This window comes from Xyrauchen texanus, chromosome 45, assembly GCF_025860055.1.
Source record: "Xyrauchen texanus isolate HMW12.3.18 chromosome 45, RBS_HiC_50CHRs, whole genome shotgun sequence".
NCBI classification, from domain to species: Eukaryota; Metazoa; Chordata; class Actinopteri; order Cypriniformes; family Catostomidae; genus Xyrauchen; species Xyrauchen texanus.
This window is the reverse complement of record NC_068320.1, coordinates 16,889,447-16,912,201: the sequence shown is the minus strand read 5'-3', so window position 1 is coordinate 16,912,201 and position 22,755 is coordinate 16,889,447. Positions and strand designations below refer to the sequence as shown.

The following is a 22,755-nucleotide window of genomic DNA, read 5'->3' as shown; positions in this document are numbered from 1 at the left end:
GAAGTTCTACAACCATGAGTTTCTCACAATTGCATGTGTAATCCCTTAGGTAACCCTGCCTTTCCCATCCCTCTCCTATTTGCTAATTGAGCTTTTGTAACATAGTTCATTATACAGTCCAAAACGTAGCAGTGTGTATTCAAGTCCAACAGGTTTACATTACTGGCACAGAGGATGAGGTCAGCTGATATTATCTTGTAGCTATGAACATGGCCTACTCACAATGTTTACAAAGGGCTCACATGAAAGATGAGTCACTCGGATAAATGAGTCACCAAACTTTGTGTGACACAGCATGTTTCAAGGTACAACAAACAAGATTTGTACACTAGTGTGATTTCACATTGAACACTGAAGTTTGTGCAGGACGTACTGATATAGGAACCGTACATTTTAAGTGCATATATATCTGGGTAATGATAGTGTTGTCAGCTAGGAGTGCATTGGCATATAGACGGCCTCAAGTGGACTAAAATAATTTTGATTTCATGGGACTGAAAAAGGCAAAGTAATCATACAGAAGCAACCTGAGATCATACCTGTAACCATTAAAAATACTGCATTGGTATTTATTGAAATATAACATTTTAAAAGACCAGTTTACAGAGAAAACATAAAAAATAGTTCCTAAAGGAAAATCCATGAGAACTTGGAGAAAAAAAGAAACATCAATGGTTCTTTGATGGAAATGTTTTTGGCTATGTTTTCATTAAGGCAGCAGTGAAGACACATAGATATATATATATATATATATATATATATATATATATATATATATATATATCTATCTGTGTTCAAAGAGCAGGCATTACACCAACTTTTCTACAGATCAGTTCAATGCCGTGTAATAAACAAGACTGCTGGTTGTGGAAATAGCTGAAAGGGTTTCAACTTTCAGTAGAGAAGCTTTGAGTAATGATCTCTGGGTGAAGACCCTGTTAGTGAATGTTCTGAGCCCAGGTGGCATGAGCATTTTGGCTCTGCAACAGTCTATGGAGCTCTTTGAATTGCTCCACCGTCTGGTCTTTCAAGTCAGGGTTGGAAATCTGGAGCCGAATGCTGTCTGTAGACCAGGAGAGCTCGCCTGAAAACATTTCAGTCAGGATTCTTGCAACCACTGGAACAACCTGAAAAGAGACAAAGCATGAAAGCATGGTAAGAGCGTACACTGATCAGCCACAACATTAAAACCACTGACAGGTGAAGTGAATAACATTTATTATTTTGTTACAATGGCACCTCTCAAGGGGTGGGATATATTGGGCAGAAAGTGAACAGTCAGTTCTTGAATTTCATATGTTGGAAGCAGGAAAAATGGGCATGCGTAAGGATCTTGGCGACTTTGACAAGGACCAAATTGTAATGACTAGATGAATGGGTCAGAGCATCTACAAAACGGCAGGTCTTTTGGGGTGTTCCCGGTATGCAGTGGTTAGTACCTACCGAAAGTGAGAGTGACTGCTGATGAACCGACAACAGGTTCATTCATTGGTGCCCCAGGCTCATGCGCATGGGGAGTGAAGGCTAGCCCTTCTGGTCCGATCCGACAGAAGAGCTACTGTACCACAAATTGCTGAAAAACTTAATGCTGTGCATGATAGAAAGGTGTCAGAACACACACTGCAGTGCATCGCAGCTTGCTGCATATGGGGCTGCGTAGCCGCAGACCAGTCAGGGTGGCCATAATGACCCTTGTCCACCATGCAAGCATCAGAATTGCATGGAGCAGTGGCAGAAGGTGGCCTGGTCTGAATCACGTTTTCTTTTAAATAATTTGAAAGGCCAGGTGCTTGTGCGTCATTTACCTGGGCAAGCGATGGCAGCAGGATGCACCATGGGAAGAAAGAAGGCTGGTGGAAGCAGTGTGATGCTCTGTTCTGCTGAGAAACCTTGGGTCCTGGCATTCATATGGATGTTACTCTGACTAAAACCACGCACCACCTACCTAAAGACTGTTGCAGACCATGGTATTCCCTGATGGCAGTGGCCACTTTCAGCAGAATAATGAAAATAATGAAAAATTGTTCAGGAATGGTTTGAGGAACATGACTAATAGTTCAAGGTGTTGACTTGGCCTCCAAATTCCCCAGATCATAAATCCGCTTGAGCATCTACTGGATGAGCTGGACCAACAAGTCCGATCCATAGAGGCCCCACCTCAAAACTTACTGGACTTCTGCTAACGTCTTGGTGCCAGATACCACAGGACACCTTCAGTGGCCTTGTGGAGTCCATGCCTAGACGGGCCAGATCCATCCAGCTGTTTTGGTGGCACGAGGGAGAACTACACTATATTAGGCAGGTGATTTTAATGTTGTGGCTGATATGGTGACAGGCTGACGTTTAACCTATCATTTACCTTTGGGTTCCACAGAAAAAAAAGATTATATGGGTTTATAACCCAAAATAAGGGTGACTAAAATACAGATTTTTGAGTGAATTATCCCTTTAAATGAATAAAAGTGGGTTTCAAGGTTAATCTCATCTCCACACCTGGACAACGATGAGCTTCTTTTCTTTGGGCTTTCTATCTGGCCAGTCCTCACCAAAGCAGAAGTAGATCTCAAAGGGAGGTGGAGTGGGCGCCTCCCCCTTCTGATACATGATAAGACCTGCCAAAAATACACAGCATTTCAGTATGAGAAATTCTTAATAAAAATTAAGTTTCATCGCTATAATCATTGCTGCCTTCAAATCGTGTTGTAATAATTGAGTTCTGACTTTCCTAATTGGAGAGCGTGTCAAATAATAGCAAAAAAATCCTCCACTGCTTTTTTTATATTAATCCCAATAAATTGCAAGTGTTAATGAATATGGTGCAATTTAGTAACTTTATGAAGTAATTAAGCTCACCATAAAATATTACTGATTTAGATGATTTATAAGGGGCTACTCAAGCCAAACACGTTTTTGCATTATAAAAGTAATTGCAGATGCTTTTTTAAATCGATCCCAATTCATTGTAAGTGTGACGTGTATATGGTGTCATTTTATAAAGTTATTAAGCTTATCATAAAAGCTTAATAACTTTTATAGGCTGTTCTTGCACTAAAAAAATCGAGGAAGCTTTTTGATATTGATCCCAATAAATTGTAAGTGTGAATGTGTACGATACCATTTAGTAACTTGCAGAATGCAGGTGTCTCAAAGTGGCGCTAATGTGCCAGACACACAAAAAAAAAAAGAAAAGACCATCTTGTGCAGACAGATGCACTAATGCACTCATTTTGAACGGCCTCTACTGGCCTTTGTGGCAACTTGGTTTCGAAAACTCCATTTCCCATCATTCTAAATGACCGCACAAGAATGGTAAAATGCAAATGCACCAATTACACACATAAAGCACATCCTTTCCTCTTCATTTTGTTGCACTAGAAACTTTTCCTGTCTTTATGGGGAAGTAAAACAGATTTTAAAAAATATGAAATTGCCCAACACATAAATATTTTTTTTTCCAGATAAAAATTTCTTTGAACACAATACGCCATTATTACGGTTTCCAATTGTAGGCAATCCAAGGCTGGAAAAGATGGACTTCACTCACCGTGGAGGAAGTTATTAAGACTGAACACCCCGATCTTCTTTTCCCGTTCCATTGGATTGGGCGGACCCTGCTCGAGCACACCTGGCCCAGACCAGAACACTTTACACTGGCACAACCTGATGGCATAGATATCTTGTCCCCTGATCTCCAAAATCAGCCCTCGATCCATCACGTCCAGCAGATGATCAGTGTAGAACCTCTGCTTTTCATTTTGGATCTCAGCGGTTCCGGGAAACAGCACCTGGTGCAGTGTGACTGGACCGAACAACTCCACTTGCTCTGGTGTGGGTGCCAGGTTACCGTAGTAAAGTCTACAACCCTGAGGGTTACTGACAGTCAAAGAACCAGCTGTCCGACCTCTGTATTGGAACTTGATATCAAGATCAGTTACTAGAGATGACAAAAGAAAGGGGAAAATAGAATTAAAGGAATACTTCACCCAAAATTGAAAATTGTCATAAATTTACCTTCCCTTATGTTGTCCCAAAACAATATCACTTTGTCTTCCATGAAACAAGCAATAGCCATATATTGCAGAATCCCCAAGCTGCTCTTTACCATGGCTGTAATGCAAGAGTTTTAGCCCATTTCTAACACAAAGCTATTGTCTGGCTTCAGAAGACTTGGAATATTTTTTTTTGTCCTTTGTGGAACATGACAGTCCCTGGTCCACATCCACTGTTACTGTTTGGAATAGAGCAGCTCATACATTCTGCTAATCATCTCCATTGTTGTTCCAACAGAAGAAAAAACTAATAGAAATAAAAAACCATTTGGAATGACATAAATGAGTAAATGATGACAGAATTTTCATGTTTCAGTGAACTATTCCTTTAACAGACTAGCACTCCAGATTCTCACATTAACACAGCTAAGGTGTGCATTGATAGCTAAGAGTGAGTAATAACTGTTTATAGATACACACCTCTTGGTCATTTAACATCAACATTACTGAAAATAGACTGGTGGGACAACGTTGTTTATGAGATTTAAGTATGTCTTCATCTGAAATAAATTGCACTGTTAATCTAGGATGGCAATAATTGTGATTGCAAAAGGGATTAGAGGCTTACAGGGCAACATGTGAGGACTGCTCAGCAATTCAGAGATGCAGGGATGGATCTGGTTTTCAACTTGGGCTGGCACCTCTTGCATTGGGCTGTCCACTATGGCTGGAGGGCCAACAGAATGAGAAACTACATCTTGAAGGACAGAAGGGGGTATGACTTCAGTCCCCATTCCCAAATCATTCAGAAGTCCTCCACCGGGAACAGGATATGTCCCCTGCTCCACTTTGACTGAACAATGACTGGGAAATTCATGAGGGGCGTTACCAGGCTGGGTAAGATGAGTGGTCATAGGAGCACCTCCATTTGGGTTATTATGGACTACTTCTAAAATGTTTATTGGAGGGTTATGATGAGCGGGATTAAAACTGTCACCAATAGGAGAGGTGAACGGAACATCAACTCTAGGGTATGCAGGGTAACTAGGAGGTTCACCAACTCTTGGATCTGTCGTAAAAAAAACACCATACATACGGCGCAAAAAGAATAGGTTAGATACTAAATACAACTTAAATCAAAAATATACATAGTATTAAACTACACTAACTGTGATCCAAATCCTAGTGAGTTTCCTACATAGGCAGCATTTTAAGGCACCATAGTGCTCCCGACATAAAGGCCTAATGGTCCATTCAAGTCATGTCAGAAAGACCGTATTTACGGGATGAGCGCAGATGACCACCACCAAGAATTCATAATGATGAGTGGAAAACTGGATTTTATTTGAGCCCAGACATTCCGAGTTGGGGGCGTGTCGATTTAAGAATCGTGGAAGCAAATTGTTATTTAACTGTGCAGTTTAGATTGTTTTTAGAAGTTTTTCTACTGTTAATGAAGAAAAGGCTTGCAATAAAATAAGACCATTCAGTTGGTTTACTTATTTAATAACTTTTCTCTCAATTTGGAATGCCCAATTCCCACTACTTAGTAAGTCCTCATGGTGGCGTGGTTACTCACTTCAATCTGGGTGGTGGAGGACAAGTCTCAGTTGCCTTCATCTTATCACATGGGTCGTTGTGCATGATACCGCGGTGACTCCCAGCATGTGGAGGGCCTGGTTCATTCCACTCTCCACGATCCATGCCCAACTTACCACGTACCCATTGAGAGCAGAACAACTAATCACAACAATGAGGAGGTTACCTCATGTGACTACTCTCCCTAGTAACCGGGCGAATTTGGTTGCTTAGGAGACTTGGCTGGAGTCACTCAGCATGCCCTAGATTTGAACTCGCGACTCCAGGGGTGGAAGTCATCGTCAATATTCGCTGAGCTACCCATGCCCCTCATTCTGCTGGTTTAAGCGACAGACTTGTGCAACAAAACTAAATTTCCCATAATTATTTGTTGCCGCACAAGAATTATAAAATAGATAGATAAAGCATTAACCTCTTTAACTCTGGGGAATCTCCCTCCAAAAAGTCTTTTTTTTTATTTTATTCCACTAGATGGCAGCAAGTACTAGATTTTTTTCCCCCTCTTATCACCTATCCATCAAAATGTGCAGATTATAAAATCTAGGTTGCGCTCTAACACATTTTAACCCTCACAGATGTGCTCATCCATAGACATTCGGTCTAATTGAGTGGACTAGAAGCACAGTCTAAGTGTCATTAAAAAAAATGGAGATCCTCCGCTTTGCGATGATATTTAAAATGTTATCATCAACAGACTGCATATTTTGTTCTAGACGTCTAAGATATAACATTGGATTATTCACACAAGCAAGCTCACAGACAAGTAAAAATGGCTTATTTTGTAGAAAACTGCCTAAAGTAAAAGCAGATATATATTTTGTTGCTATTTGGGGCTTACAGCAGCAGTGATCCGCACATAAAAGAGAAGTTTGTATTTGTTTGCATCACATTTGTCTTTGTGATTTTGTTTTAACAGACATATTCCTGAGAATGAGAGCATTTATTTGATATATGTTATATTAATATATTAACATTTCTATTACTTTGGCATAGAATTGGGACTTATTTTAGACACGGATGTTTTCAGGCTTTATTTTGTTACTAAATGTAACAAATGTAGAAGTGATGGTTATATATGAAAAGTTCAGATATGTCTGACTCAAGTATCCGGGGACTTTAAAGTTTATTGTAAACTTTTTTTTCGTGACATAGCGCCACCTTTTGGACCTGTTGGCACATTGAAATGTTTTTATTTACACACTTAATGCACAGCCTTGCTCTTCAAATTCACAAGGTTAAATGTATAATGATTAGTTGTAGTGCTTTCAATAGCATTTTTCATACTGTCCCAACTTATTCGGAATTGGGGTTGTATGAAATTGCCATTCTTTCCAACTAAAATCACATAAACTCACATCACATCATATTCAATCTCCATCTATGGAAGTCCAGTTCCCAGGAGTATTCAAATGCACCAAAAGTATACTTCAGTTTTCCACATGATGGTACTTATTGTGCATAGTGCTGGTGACTCAGTACAGTACACTTGGACTGTCTGTGTGCATCAATCAGTTTTGTTGACATGCAGACAGTCCGTGTCATTGAACATTGTCGGCATTTGCACCTGGTGTTGTCGACTGTTTACAAAGCAGTTGTAATGCATATCAAAAAGTTCTAAAGAGTATACTTTTAATAAGTGTGTGTGAATATACTGTATACTGTAGCCATAATCCTGCAGCCTTCTAAGATGTCTTCATTTGGCTAGGCACTTACATAATGTTAGGCAGCATCACATGTATCTTTCATGAAAAAGGCAATCTAAGATAGCCTAGCTAAGAGAAATAGCATTCTTAAGTATGCTTAGAATTAATTCAATACTAAAAAGTACTTCAAAAAGTCAAATATTATACAAAATGGCCCATTTTACTCCATGTTTGTGTTGTTAATGTAGTAACATGGTAACGTCAAACTCTACTGCCTACAATGATTTCAATTAGGATGCTGCCTTAGAAGGGCGTCTGCCTAGGTAGGCAGCTCACTAGGTTTTGGAATGGAGCTATTGAGTGCTAAAGCAAAAAGATATCCAGTACAAAATCCAAATCTTACCAATTGAGAGGTTGACAAAGTTTGGCAGCTGAAATTAAAAAGTTAATCAATTAGTATATGAAAACAGCATTGATTTTACTATGGATTACAATCTGTTGACCTGCAGTAAATCAAGCTATTAACATTTTACCTCCTCTTCCTCGTCCTCTCCTGCATCTATAATCAACAAAAGAAGAAATTATTATTGTCTGAACTCTCTTTCCCCATGTAGAAATTTTGGGCAAATAACCATTTCAAAAGTTTAAAAATACACCTGCAAGTTCTGCAGCTTGCAGGCCGCAGATTTTTTTTAAACTTGGGATAGCAGGGGAAGACTCCTTCATATTTATGTGGAAAGCGCTACCTGATTGGTTAGGTTTAGGGGTAAGTTTATGGTTGGGTTATAGTTTATCTGCTCAATCAGATGAATGGTGCCAATTCATCCAATCAGATTTGACTTTCCCCATAAATGACTCTTTCCCTGCAATATTACGTTTTGGAAATTCTCTTGCAGGCCATTAGTGGTAGTACAACACCCACCAAAAATGTAAATCGCTTCAATACAGCACAATTAAAACAAAATTGCTTTAATTTTAGAGCCGATTTACAGTTTGAGGTGTGCTGTATGCCATATTAATGGCTTGAAGGCATGCATTCCCAGTCCATACCTCCATTGACAGACTGGTCGCACACCTCATAGATCTTATAGGGCTGGACGGGGGTGTCCTTAGTGCCATCATAGTGGAGACTGAATTCTCGGCTTTTGTTTAGTGCACAGCGGAGGTTGGCCTTCCATTTGGCTGGATCTGGCTCATCCACTCCCTCCTGATACTTTCCAGTCTCCAGAGCCCAAGCCTGCAGAGAGCAAAATCAATAAAAGGGACTAAAAATCCTAACTACAATGATAGACATTTTGACCACTTGTATGTTCCAGAGCCACCGTGCCCAGCCTTAAAGCTGAAGTACGTAATTTCTGGGAGACTAGTGCCTCTGAAAGGAATTGAAAAAAATAAACAATGGTTTCAAAACAGCTTTCTGAATATGCCCCTCGCCTGCAGCTGTTCAAACAGTCAGATAGTCCCCCAACTCACACCATTGGTTGAGTCATGTTGTTGGGGCGGGTCTAAGCGAGTCACTCTAAACAAACTTTATCTATGAATGGCTTACTTGTAGTTGTCTCTGCAGATTAAACTGGGAAAGAGGAAAGAATTTTAACACTGAAAGAGCTATATACTTGAGCTTTAAAGACCCCATGAAATCGCTTGACAAGGAAGACAGGACATATCGAAGGGCTCGTCCTATTTTTTTTCTTAATAAAATGTAATTTCATTTTATTTTTAATTAGTCACATTTAATTAAAAATTAGTTATATTATAGCATGTAACCATGATTTGCTACTTGCTATTCGTCTGCAGGTGCAGAACATCTGATTATACAAAAATCTTTGTAGTCCAAAATTAGCCAGTTTTCCTAGATTACTTTTATAATAAAATTTAAAGCTCATATCGTCCACAAAACTCTCATTTCAATATCATGGGGTCTTTAACCATATGGCTCTAAACTGTTCATGACTTCCTCTTATAACCTCACAGCAATGAAGTCGAGTGGAACTGAAACTCGCTCCATTTTTAGTTCTCCAAGCGTGGTTAGAATAGTTCTACTGAAAAGCTTATCTTCCAAACTATCACTAGGACTTTTAATATATCTATATACTGAAAGCACTCAATGTTCTGCAACAGACATGATTTAAAACTGTTTTTAACAATATTTTTAACAGGTCTTATATGGACATGATCATCACAGTGAACTAAAGGTTAATCACCCTAGATTGCTTCGTCAATACCTTTATTTTATTGCTAATAATAGATAAATAAATACTGAAGAGTGAAACTACAAGGTGTTTCAGTGCCTCCCAAATCTAAAAGACTCGAAGAATTCCACCTAAATGACAGTGCTAACTTTACAAGAGTCAGAAATATAGAGGGCTTTTTGACATCCTGTAAGGTTCCATATATCAAAAGAAAATCTGATTTTGAATCAAAGCGGCCCTGTAAGATAATACATTAACTAAATACCCTAAAAATGGGTACAAAGATTTTGCACAAACCACCAAAAAACTAAAAAATAAAATATTTACCTTAAATATAGTGTTCTCCTCTTCCAGTGTTGGCATATGGCGGGTGGCATGTCTCCATGGGATCCGGAACAGCCTGCGCTCTTGATTGAGCCAATGCAATCCAGGGTATTTCCCACTGTTAATCTGGTAGAGTGAGAAATTATTACTAATTTAGAACAAGCACATTGTGCATTGCAAAGATTTAAAATTAGCTTCCTCTAAGTTTTCCCTCCATTTTTAGGCCCTTTCACACCAAACGTAAATGGTGCGAAGAAGATTTTAATAGAAACAATGGATAAAATGGATTAGAATATTAATTATAGATTACATGAGGATTTCTGGTAGTGCTAGATGGATGAAAGCAAGGTGGCATCTGGTTGTTTGATTAAGGATCCGCACTGATGAATAGATGAAGATCATTTAAAGTGTTCCAACAATAAATTTGACAATTTGTACTGTCCGCTTCAAAAGGACAAAAGTTATATTACTTAAAACAGACAAACATGGTTTAAACTATTCTATGGTTGTTATTGTGAGCTGTTTTTGGTGCCATCAATAAGATTATTATCCAATTCACCTGTGCCAGCAGCCATGGCTTCAGACGGATCCTCCGTGGCTGACCACTCATGATGCTGGAAAATGAGAGGGCCGGAGGAGGTGGTGATGGTGAACCCTATTCTTTTGGTAGCCTGTTGATCTTGGAAGGGTGAGCTATTTCTGTGGCAAAAAGATGAATGAAAGTTGCATGTTGCTGTCTGGGAGATACTACTAGAATGGCACATAAATACAAGCTGAATCAGCAAAGTTTATGCAACCAAAGAGAGGTATTGGGGTGGATGAGCTACAAAAAAAATACAATCTGGGCAAGTGATTCCCTAAACAGGGATTCATGTGCCTCAGGGTGTACTTGGAAAGATTTTGCTTTTGCTTTGTAAACAAAGAAAACAAAAGGTGCAACTTGTATTATTAAAATAGGGTGATATTACACTCAAAAGATAGCTCTTTGGCTGAATTGATTCAATTGATGACAGTGGTTCCACATGTTTGAAATTAGTTTTCTTAACTTAAAATTACTTTGTAATCTCAACACAAACATTTTGTGTAAAACAAACTTAGTTGAATTGGGTAAACCCAACACTGGCCACCTGTCCAGGGTGTTTCCCTGCCTTTGGCTCTAGACAGCTGGGATAGGCTCCTGCACTACCCATGACCATACACGAAACAAGTGGCTATAGAAGATGGATGAATGGATTGATGGTAAACCCAACTATATGAGATGTGAAAATGCAACTCTATGCATTCACAAAAAATATTTTTTTAATTTATGTACTAAACATAATTATCATTCTAACTACATACTGGTTGGAAGTACTACAGAGTGTAGTTTAGTAAATATGCTATGGGTAACACAGAAATTGCTCAATGAAGCAAACAATCAATTTCATGTGTGACATCTACCTGTCCCATAAAGGTAACCCCCAAAACTCCAACAATTCTAAACCTCAACATAAAACACTAAAGACTAACAAGTACCCCCCTATATTCATCTTGCACAAAAACACATAAAATAAGATTTAATTTTAACATGTATAACATTTGTATAACATATCGAGTCCCATTCAAATAATGCTGGGAAATGGAAATCCCTTGCCCAGTTTCATAAATGCTACATTAACACCACAAAAAGTATTCATGCAGTCCAAACTCAAATGGATTAAATAAGTAAACTTAAATTTTATGAATTTATATAAACAGAACGTTATGAAATTAAGACAAAATGTTCTAGAATTGTGCTGCTTTAGTTCATTTGAATTGAGTAAATCCCTTTTTTTATTGCAGGGCTTTTAATCTCTGATCAGTTCATTTAAGAAAACAAAACAAAACAGGCAAGTGTTGGGCTTTTTTCACTCATAAGTGATATTGTTAAGCTTTGATAATTAAATTTGACCATGCATAACCGCAAATTACTTTACTTTTATTAAACATCCCATTTGGTTTTCATGTATAACTATTGATTGTTTTTACTACATACTATCACTGATAATGCTAAATGATATCCAGTATTTTCTGAGGTAGATGGAACACTTTCCTGTTGTGGTGTTGATGAAGGTTGAGAAAAACTGTTATAGGTTTCAATGCTTGATAAAAGTATCCTGAACCCAAAATCAGGGTAAAAGGTTGAATAAATCTTCTGCACAAAAGCAGTGCAATGATATATGGAACAAGATGTGAGCCTCCAGGCCTCTGCCAAGTTCTCGAAACGCTGCTATCAAAGCAGGTGTTCATGGGAAAACAGAAAGCATGCAGGTATTCAGTTTTTAAAAAGCTCAGCGGCAGAGAGGTCATGTTACCTTTGTAAATAAACGACAACATGACTGAGCACCATGACAGCAAAACGTGAACACTACTAGTATTGCTGTCTATATAGTGAAAAGGGGAGGGGTATATATATATTTGTGACAGCCTTTCTGGATTTGATTTTTGCAGAAATGAAAATTGGGCTGTGAAACCTCGTGGGAACATCTCCAGTTCTGAGTCTGAATTAACATTATGCCAACAGTCATGAGACTTTTTTAATGAGTGTTAAAAAAGTGTCTTGTCACTGCACTCCAATGAAGGAAGTTGTTCTAGGCTAAATACTAGCCAAGTCATTCATTATGCGATTATAAGAGGAACAACACTGACCAAATGATAAAATTGTATGTTGATTTTCAGTCAAGTATATTTTGTTCCTGATAAATAAATGGAGTTCAGTTTCTTCACATTCTTATATGAGGAACTTGCTGTACATCATGTCTGGGATTCTTTGAGATCCCGATACTGTATATAAAGACTAATATTCTGGGTTTTGATTATTATTGTTATTCTATTTATTTGTGAAAACAAAGTACAAGTTAGAACCAAAGACATAACAAAAAGAAAACCAAAAGAGCAGAGTAATTTTTGTTTAATTTTTGTATCAATTGTCTATTGCTGATGTTACTGTGCTGCATGTAAAGTTATGGGCCGTTCACACCTAACTCAATATTGCGTACGTTTTTTTTTTTTTGTTTGTTTTTTTTTTGGCGTTTTAGGCGCCGTTCAATCCGAACGTGTCCTTGCGCTGAAAAGCTCTACACAACGCACAGAACAGAAAGCAGGTGTCTCGAGACAACCTTTAAAAAGCACGGCGGACACGGCGCGAGACCTGAAAAACAAACAAACAGCTGGACGCGGCGCAACAGTCAAACAAAAACTCTGTCGGTGTGAACGGAACTTTATAAACACTAAAATAACGCGTCTCGAGACACTGCGCACTGTTCCATTCGTTCCTAATGTTTTGCGCAAGAACGTGCTTGGTACTAAAAATTCCCACCTGCCCATAAATAACATAATAAAAAAAAAGAGCCTTTTTAAAACGCCACTTTTTAAGAAATTAGACAAATACCCAAACAGACACAGAGGCTCAAACCTTCAAGATTTCACGCGTTATAGCTGATGCAAACGGATTAAACAACTTACTTAAGATAACTTGTTCCCGAGACTGGCTCCGTGAAACCAGCGTTACCTGACGGGCGCATAGATCCAGGTGAGAATGCTGATTCACGTCTTTTAAGTCCTTAACAGAAGAAGAAAAGATCATCAGACGTTCACGGTCGGATTGATCGCAGCGCTCTCATGGCAATCGCTCTCATATCCATGTTGTTTTGATTGAGCTGGCATGAGGCGACAGAAGAGTGTACAGAAGTTGAACAGGTACCACCCTTCCGGATGACAGGGGCTAATGTAAACGGAAGTGGTGTGTTTCATTTCATACGTGCACTGTCTGTGTAAGAAACTGTCACAATGCAATTCAGTTAAAATTGCTTTCAGATCGATTGTGCTAAAAGATTGATAGTCTTTGTTTAACATTTGGTGAGAAATGGCGTGTCTCAAACCTGGAAACATTGACTAAATATCACAATAAAAACGCAAACCTTGGGAAATTCCTTATTTAAAAAGTCTATTCTTTGGCTTTATTTTTATGTCGTATACATGCAATAAAGTTGGTTAGAATTTAAACAGCAGTCCATTTAGTTTTTCACTAGTGCTACCTATACTAAATATGACTCAGACTCTGCACTCAAAAAGGTATATTATACACATTACATTTTAATATTAAAATGTACATCAATATGAATTCATAATCTTAAAACCTTAATGAACAAAATAAAGTCATCTTTTTGCACTACTGAGTACTGGTCGGCGCTGCACTGTCTATTGTCCTGTTCATTGTCAGTAATTTGTTGTACTGTCCTGTACTTTTTGCACATGTTTGCACGTGCACTTTATATAGGTATATATAGGTAGTTTATATAGGTATTTTATTTCGTTGTGTTGTCTCATGTAGTCCTATGTTGGACCTTTGTTGTTTTTTTATGTAGCACCATGGTCCTGGAGGAACGTTGTCTCGTTTTGCTGTGTACTGTACTAACTGTATATGGTTGAAACGACAATAAAAACCACTTGACTTGACTTGACTTGACTGAGGTGGTGTATATGTTTTGTGCAGAAGCGATAAAATCTTTAGACATGAAGAACTGTGAACCAACTTTGTTGCAGGGAGACCTGCCACTGCCCAGGCAGCTCTCACTCGACCTTCCAGCATCACACCAGAATTAATTCTGTTACTTGACCTCTCACCGTCACAGGCAACTCTCATCACAGGATTTCATCGAGGGTTAATTTCCTGTTAACAAGGGTGCTTGGGTAGCTTAGCAAGTATTGGTGCCAACTACCACCCCTGGAGTTTAGAGTTCGAATCTAGAATGAGCTGAGTGACTCCATCCCTGGGATAACATGCCTTAATATAGGCAATTTAAATACACCTTTATTTTGTTCATTAAGGTTTTAAGATTATGAATTCATATTGATGTACATTTTAATATTAAAATGTAATGTGTATAATATACCTTTTTGAGTGCAGAGTCTGAGTCATATTTAGTATAGGTAGCACTATTGTTTGCAGTGATTGTAAAGTTACAATAATGAAACACATGAACAGTAGCATACATTACATTACAATAGTTATATTTGTCCTCTTGTAAAGTTAGGGTTATTGTGCTAAAAGCAGTTAACAACATTGAATAAATTAATATGTACAAATATTTATGGTGTATGTACAGTAGAGTGTCAAGCTTTTTGTTTACACACATTATGATAATGTCTAATAAGACCTTATCTTATTAGATGTCTAATTTGATTGAACTAACATTTATTATGCTTCATGTCAATGCTGCTTATTTGTGTGTGTGTGTGTGTGTGTGTGTGTGTGTGTGTGTGTGAGCGTGTATTTATCACTTTGTGGGGACCAAATGTCCCCATAAGGATAGTAAAACCCGAAATTTTTGACCTTGTGGGGACATTTTGTCGGTCCCCATGAGGAAAACAGCTTATAAATCATACTAAATTATGTTTTTTGAAAATGTAAAAATGCAGAATGTTTTCTGTGAGGGTTAGGTTTAGGGGTAGGGTTAGATTTAGGGGATAGGATATAAAGTTTGTACAGTATAAAAACCATTGTGTCTATGGAAAGTCCCCATAAAACATGGAAACACAACGGTGTGTGTGTGTGTGTGTGTGTGTGTGTGTGTGTGTGTGTGTGTGTGTGTGTGTGTGTGTCTCAATTCAATTTCAATTTAAAGTCCTTTATTAGCATGATTGTGTTTACATACAATATTGTCAAAGCATTAATACACGAAACAGATAATGACAAGACAAATAATTATAATAAAACAATAGAAATAAAATAAGGTGCCAGGTAATGAATAAAATAAAAAATATAATAACAATATACAAAATAAAGTGTAAAATAAAATAAGCATTTAACACAACATTATGAACATAAACAAAATATGCTGCAACAGAGGCGTGATTGTCCTCCCCCAGTAACACCAGCATCTGATCGGTTTCTGCTGTACTGGAAAACTGGGGCATGAGGTTTGAAAGTTTGTCAAGGTATTCCTCTCTAACCACTGTAAATTTTTCACAGTGAAGGAGAAAGTGTGTCTCTGCCTCGCCCTCACCAGTGTTACTGTGAGCACAGACTTGTTCTTCCTTTGGAACCATGTTTGTCTGTGTCAGCCTTTTTCTATGGCCAGACTGTGATCACGGAGTCTGTATTTGGTGAGGATCTGTCTCTGTTTTGGATCTCTTCCAGTGTGGAGATATTCTTCTAGATTATACTTTCTGTTTAGGGCCAGATCACATTCCAATTTGCTTTGGTTTTTACTTTCATTTCCCCAATGGTCCAAATATGAATTTTTTCTTTCTTTTATGATTTGGTTTATTCTGGTCTGGTTTTGTTCAGCAGTGCTGGTCTGAAACTGGTGTTTGTTAGTTGTTAGTGGGATTGTGATTTTCAGAGCCAGATGACAAAAGGGACTGGTTTTAAGCTTCAACTCTTGGGTTTTAAGGGCTTCATGGTGGAGTGTGTTAGGGGAACTTGAATTTAGGTGTGTCCAAAATTTGAGGGATCGTTTATCAATACTTATAATTAGAGGGTATCTGCCTAGTTCGGCCCGGCATGCTTTTGTAGGTGTTCTTCTCTGAACTCTTAGAATGCTTCTACAGAATTCTGCATGCAGGGATTCTATGGGGTGTTTGTCCCATCTAGAGTAATCTGCCAAACAGAGTGGACCCCAAACCTCATATCCATACAGAGCAATAGGCATAATAATACAATCAAAGATTTTACATTTTACAAGTCCCAAGGCTTCTAAGCTTGATTCTATTCCACTCTCTGAAAACACAGTGGGTTGGCATATCTCTGACATGGCACTGTATGTGAAGTAGCAAGTGTAGACCGCATCAGGCACAGCCCATTGTTTGCACTCTGGATCGACAAAGCCTTTTCTTGGTTTGACAGTGGCTTTTGGAAAAACCTGGGTCAAACTGCATGCAGGTCACCGACCCGCTTTACTGAGGCCAGAGCCAGTAGTAAGCTGGTCTTAACAGAGAGCATGCACAAATCAAGTGCAGTCCAAAGGCTCAAAGGGGGACCCTGCAAGAGCTTTTAGGACTAAAGTTAAGTCCCAATTTGGGACTGTAGGCTGGCGAGGTTGTTCTAATCATCTTGCTCCTTTAACAGACTTTATGATTAAATCATGCTTGCCTATAGGCGCCGGCTAAATATGCATATATAGTTGCCACATACACATTGAGTGTTGACGGAGTGAGTCCTGCATCTAATCGCTCTTGAAAAAATATGAGAATTTCATGTAGGTTTACTGTGAGAGACAGTGAACACCTTCCATTTTTGCTTGTAGAGGCAACTTGTGGATGGCACTCTGGCCTGTAAAATGATGTTCATGACTGAATGTGTAATTTCTGTCATATTTAGCCTGCTCCATTCAGGGGCCACACATGCAGGTTCCACAGCTGGGCTGGGGGTGCCAGATTGCGCCTTGCGCCTGAGAGAGGAGATCCCTCCTCAGCGGTATTTCCCATGGCGAGCTGAACAACATCTCTATCATTTACAGAAACCGTGGCTGTTTGGGCCATTTTGGGACAACCAATAGAATCGTTTCCTTGTCCTCTTGCACTTTGCATATGACAGAGTGAATCAGACTTACCGGGGGAAATGCATATTTGTGTTTTGCAGGCCATTTGTGTGCCATTGCGTCCACTCCCAGCGGGGCTTGTGACTTTGACAGTTGGTATTCCCCACTGAGACAAATAGATCGATTTCTGCTTTGCGAAATATTTCCCAAATCCTCAGTACAGTTTGAGGATGAGGTCTCCTCATTGGTATGACCCCTTGGTGTGACAGTAGGTCCACGGCGTAATTCAGGCGGCCTGGGACATGTGTCACTCTCAGGGAGATGATGCTCGCTTCATAGGAGGCGACGCGTCAGTCTCAACAGTGGCGAATAATTAATTCTGCCTTGGTGGTTTATATATGCCACAACTGTCATGTTGTCTGAGCGAACCAGGACATGACAGTTCGCTATTTCTGACTGAAAAGCCTTTAAGGCTAGAATTACAGCCAAAAGCTCTAGGCAGTTCATGTGCCATGCTTTCTTCGCCCCTGTCCAGTTGCCGAAAGTCAGTCGTACATCGCACACTGCCCCACAGCCTGTGTTGAGAGAATTTGTAGTCACCACTTTCCACCTGACAACTTGCCCCAGCGCAACACCTCACTGGTAAAATGCAGGAGCTGTCCTTGGTGCTAAAACATCAGCGGGATATAGTGATGCGCATGTGCCCTTGGCGCCAATCGTGTTTTGGCACATAGCGCTTCAGCCAGCACTGAAGAGATCTCATGTGTAAGAGATCTAAATCCCAATGCTTTCTGAAACCGTTTCAGTGGAAGTGTTCTCTCCAGTTTGAATTGAAACAGACTGAAACTCGCTCGTGAGGTGTGCACGCCCGCTAGTGGAGTCAAGGCGGACTCCCAAAAAGAGATTTTTTGGCTGGGGTAGAGTGTGCTCTTCGATCCACCAATGGAGGAACACATCAGTCCTGCAGATGTTGGGAAAAAAAAAAAACTTTCATTAAAGGAATAGTCCAGGTTCAATACAAGTTAAGCCCAGTTGAAAGCTTTTATGGAATCATTTTGATTACCATAAAAAATTATTTCGACTTGTCCCTTCTTTTCTTAAAAAAAAATTGAGGAGTGAGGCACTTACAATGGAAGTGAATGGGGACAATTTTTGGAGGGTTTAAAGGCAAAAATTAGAAACGTATAATTTTATAAAAGTACTTTAATTTATTCTTCTGTCAACTCATGTTTTATTTGAGCTGTAAAGTTGTTTATATGGCCAATTTTACTGTCATTTTGGGTTTAAGGGTTAACGGCATTACAACGTCATGGCAACAAAGTTGTAAATTTATACAGCTATAGATTTACACAGAAAAGTTTAGTAAGTGATTTTATCACACTGAAATCATGTTAACATGTATATTGTTTACATCTTGTGACTATACTTTTAAAACAGTGCATATTTTAATGTTTACATATTGGCTCCATTTACTTCCATTGTATGTGCCTCACTGTAACCCTGTTTTATGCTTTTTGATATTAAGAAAAAGAGGGAGGAGTTCAAATAGATTTTTGTGATAATCAATATTGTGCCATAAAAGCTGTCGATTAAGCTTGACATTTGATGAACCCTGTATATTCCTTGAATCATATAATCATTCATTTTAAATATTTGATAGATTGAAGAAAATATGGAAATAAAGAAAGTCTGTGAAGAGTTATCCAAAAGTATTTCAACTTAGATGAGGTGAGTGATATTCTTTGTACTCTGCTAAGACTTGTTGAGGTTTTACAAATCTAATAAATTGTAAAAATTGTTGTAATAAACTTTTATGTGACATCTGAAATCTGAATTATATTGTTGTGGTGACAGCGTACAGCATGAACCTGATAATGAAGTATTTGCATATGTAGTTGTTTTTTTTTTTTAGCAGAAAGTGACCTTGCTTCATGTAGTGGGCACTCTATAATCACCTTTCTGTCTTGTAAAGGACCCCAGGTTTGAACCTGTCCTGACTAATGCCACTATCTGCCCGAAAAGAAGGAATCATGAAAAACTGATGAACCCATTACTAAGGAGGACCAACCCACACAGCATATCCCACAGGCTCCCCTTTTTAATTTTACCTGTATATATTTGCTTCTTATCCTGTTTCAGCAGTATAGTTACTGTTAAACAGTTCAGTGGTGGAAGTGTGAACTACATTTCCAAACAGGTTTATGGGCACTGAATGTCTAAATACATTTCTGTATTCAGGTTACAGGGCTTTCATCTGGTTTGAACAGCTGTTTGGTGTGTTCTCTGGTTTTGAAGGACTTTGTAAACATCTGTTTTTTGTTCTGCTGGATTTCTGTTAAAGGCCATGGTTTATCCTCCCACATGTTTGCAGTTATTTTGAGAATGACACAACGATTGCACTTGGTTCTCTATAATAGAGTATTTTCTCTCTAAGAAGTGAGTCATTATCAATCAACAATAATGCCATGCTTCCTTTGATTACAAATGGTATCCTGTAGATAGATGACACATCTGCATAACTTCTAATACTGAGAATGTGTCAGTGCTAATGTCAGCCATGTGGCCAAACAAAACATTATGCTCACAAAAGTAGTCTAAATAACCATTCAATCCATCAGATTTTGTTGTTAAGTTAAGTTGAAGATATTTACCAGAAGGTATCAAGAGAAAATAAATTCAGTGAGGAGACTGAAGAAATTTGTTCCTGGTTTTTGGAATGTCTACACCATAGATATGGGAGGACTGGGGAATGAACTTAAACTGGATGGCATGTTATATTTGGCATAGTATAGTTATATTAACAATTTTCTACTTTAATGCTTTAGCTATATTGAATACTTGTAAAATGCATTCTTATTAAGTTCCCAAAAAGTATGAATGGATAAAGATATGTCTCCTATGTGTTTAAGAAAAAAATCCAGATGAGGAAATACAGGATGTGGTAAGTTCATGCTCTTTGCCTCAGAACATGACACTGCACTTCTGTTTCCCCTTATATCACTTCATGTAGCTCTTATATTTAGTATAGGCTGCTATTTGGCAAAACTAATTTGAGAGCAAAGATTATCTCTCATGTCTTAACCAGACGCAGTGAGATGCAGTAACAAACAATAATATCATAGCTTTTACTTTTACAAGTGACAAGCATCTGGTGTCTATAAACCACATCGGTCTGGTTCCAGTGGTAAAAATCCCATTCATTTTTTCCATAGGGGAATTGATAATTAATGATAACTTGTAAATCTTTAAAGAAAGACCAACCGAGAGTTCTGCTGAACCATGACCTCTGTTGAATCCATCAGTCTGCATTATTTGTAATGTGCAGAATGCCTGGTAAAGTACTACAACACCCATGATCCTGAAGAGAAATATCCACCGATCCAAGAATTGTGGCAAGCAAAGTGCTAATCGAGTCGGTCTCCCTACACTCTCAAATTACTAATATATTTGCATATATCTGAATATTTTGCAATAAAATTCAAATATAATTTTATAGACTTCGATACTCATAAGATACAAATAAGATTATGTAATTTTCAATGCTTCAAGAGATTGTAGTTCATTCCTCATGAAATATGTAAAGGGATGCCATACCACATGTGTATGACTTTCTGTCTTTACAAAGATTTTTAGAAGAATATTTCAGCTTTGTAGGTCCATACAATGCAAGTGAATAGTGGCCAGAACATTGAAGGTCTGAAAAGCACATAAAGGCAGCATAAAAGTAATCCATACGACTCCAGTGGTTAAATCCAAAGCTTCAGAAGCAATATGAATAAATAGGTGTGGGTGAGAAACAGATCAACATTTAAGTCCTTTTTTACTATAAATTCTCCTCCCTGCCCAGTAGGTCACCAAATGTACGAAGAATGCAAATTGCCAAAAACAAAAGAAGAATGTGAAAATGAAAGTAGAGATTTATAGTAAAAAAGGACATAAACATTGATCTGTTTCTCACCCACACCTATTTATTCAATCCCTATGGAAGACATGAATGGGAAAAATACTTCTAGAACCAAGATGGCTGAAAAAGTGGGCAGGGACTGTTACACTCATTGTAACAGTTGGCATTGTGCTGGAATCTCATTGGTCCAAAATTCCGCTCCTCATAATTGTACATTGGCTTTTATTGTGTCACTTCACGCATAATTTTATCCTTAAGTGTGGACAGACAAATTGCATTTGGTCAGGACATACTCCAGTGGAACGGTTTTGCTTGCACATCATATTTACATTCACCCTTATTATGAAATGTTCTGTAGTCTGATGTTCTGAAGTGTGTGTGTGTCCTGGAGAGCAGAGTGAAGGACCAGCTGCTGGACTGATGGATGTAGACCAGATGCAGGCCAAGCTGGAGATGGTCTGGAATGCCCTCTATCTACCAGTGGGGCAGCGACTAGACATGACCTTCAAATACAGCTCTCAGGAGTACAGAGACCATCTGCAGGAGGTAAAAAATAAAGATGATAAACTACTCCTGGATTTCCATCATTGTTGATCACCTGCTTGGCTGTGCAAGAGTTTGTGTGTATTTGTGCTTTAAGGCAATAACTGCATGGGAGCAGGCTGCTTTGCTGGTCCAGCAGAGGGAGTTATTGCTGTCTAAGTTGGAAGAGTTTGAGAAAGAGGCATCTGACCCCAACAGATTTTTTCAATGAGGTAAAAGAGGCACATGATCTTGGCTCCATTTTGAACTCCCATGTGTATGGGAGCTTTTGTAATGGCTTTGTCTATATAAGATATTTAGAGATGCTAAATATAGAATATTATATAAGAAATGTTATATCACTTTTTTTAAATCACTTTTTGTTTGTGAAGTATTTCTAACAAAGACACAATTAAACAATTATAGCTTATTTTCTGAAATCATTCTCCTTATGTTGTTCTCTTGTTAACACATGCAGGTTATCATAGTTCATCCATGACTAGAGTGGACGAGGCAAGTCAGAGAGAGAAGCTTAAAACTCAGCTGTAGACAAAGAGCTTTCTGAGATCATTGACCACATCACAACCCATTTCAATGACATCATCACCTACAAGGTAAGCGCTCCACAGTTGTGAGGTCAGTCATCTGCCTCCAGAAAAACAGATTTATCATCCATGCTATTTTGGCTGTGTCACAGGGTCATCCTTACTGCGAGAAAATGTGCTGGGCTGTACTGAGATGCTGTATTGGCTGCAGCAGGAGAGGGGAGTCCAGTCCCTGGAGATGTTTGTAAAGCGACGGATGGCTCTGCCTGTAAGGCTGCTTCCTCTGATCCACAGCCAGGTGTTTTATGCAACAATGATCTCCCAATAATGTCTGTCAGACTTTGAGAGAAACAGCCAATTACAGCAACACCCTGGAACCAAAATCAAATACTCATGTTTTCAAAATAAAAAAGCAAAATAATTGTCAGTTTTATATTTTATTTGTTTATTTCTAGTCTAGTGATTGTAGAAGAACTATATATTAGGGGTGTAAAAAAATATAATATTGTATTTTATCGTAAACAAACACATTATT

The 22,755-nt window shown here is 38.5% G+C and overlaps 1 protein-coding gene and 1 long non-coding RNA gene across 2 annotated transcripts; one reads left to right on the top strand and one right to left on the bottom strand.

The window, feature by feature from the left end:
- Positions 1-584: 584 nt before the first annotated feature.
- Positions 585-13,472, bottom strand: LOC127637384 (interferon regulatory factor 6-like). Its single transcript, XM_052118409.1, has 10 exons — positions 13,231-13,472; positions 10,307-10,446; positions 9,751-9,873; positions 8,282-8,468; positions 7,765-7,790; positions 7,635-7,662; positions 4,618-5,058; positions 3,545-3,934; positions 2,494-2,612; positions 585-1,127 (listed from the first exon to the last, which is right to left on the bottom strand). The coding sequence occupies exons 2-10, from the start codon at positions 10,355-10,357 to the stop codon at positions 939-941; spliced, it is 1,554 nt and encodes a 517-aa protein (XP_051974369.1). The 5' UTR covers positions 10,358-10,446; positions 13,231-13,472; the 3' UTR covers positions 585-938.
- An 8,167-nt stretch (positions 13,473-21,639) lies between these two features.
- On the top strand, positions 21,640-22,570 carry LOC127637212 (uncharacterized). Its single transcript, XR_007969689.1, has 4 exons — positions 21,640-21,699; positions 21,794-21,908; positions 22,154-22,289; positions 22,373-22,570. It is a non-coding gene; the product is annotated as an uncharacterized LOC127637212 (long non-coding RNA).
- The last annotated feature ends 185 nt before the right edge of the window (positions 22,571-22,755 follow it).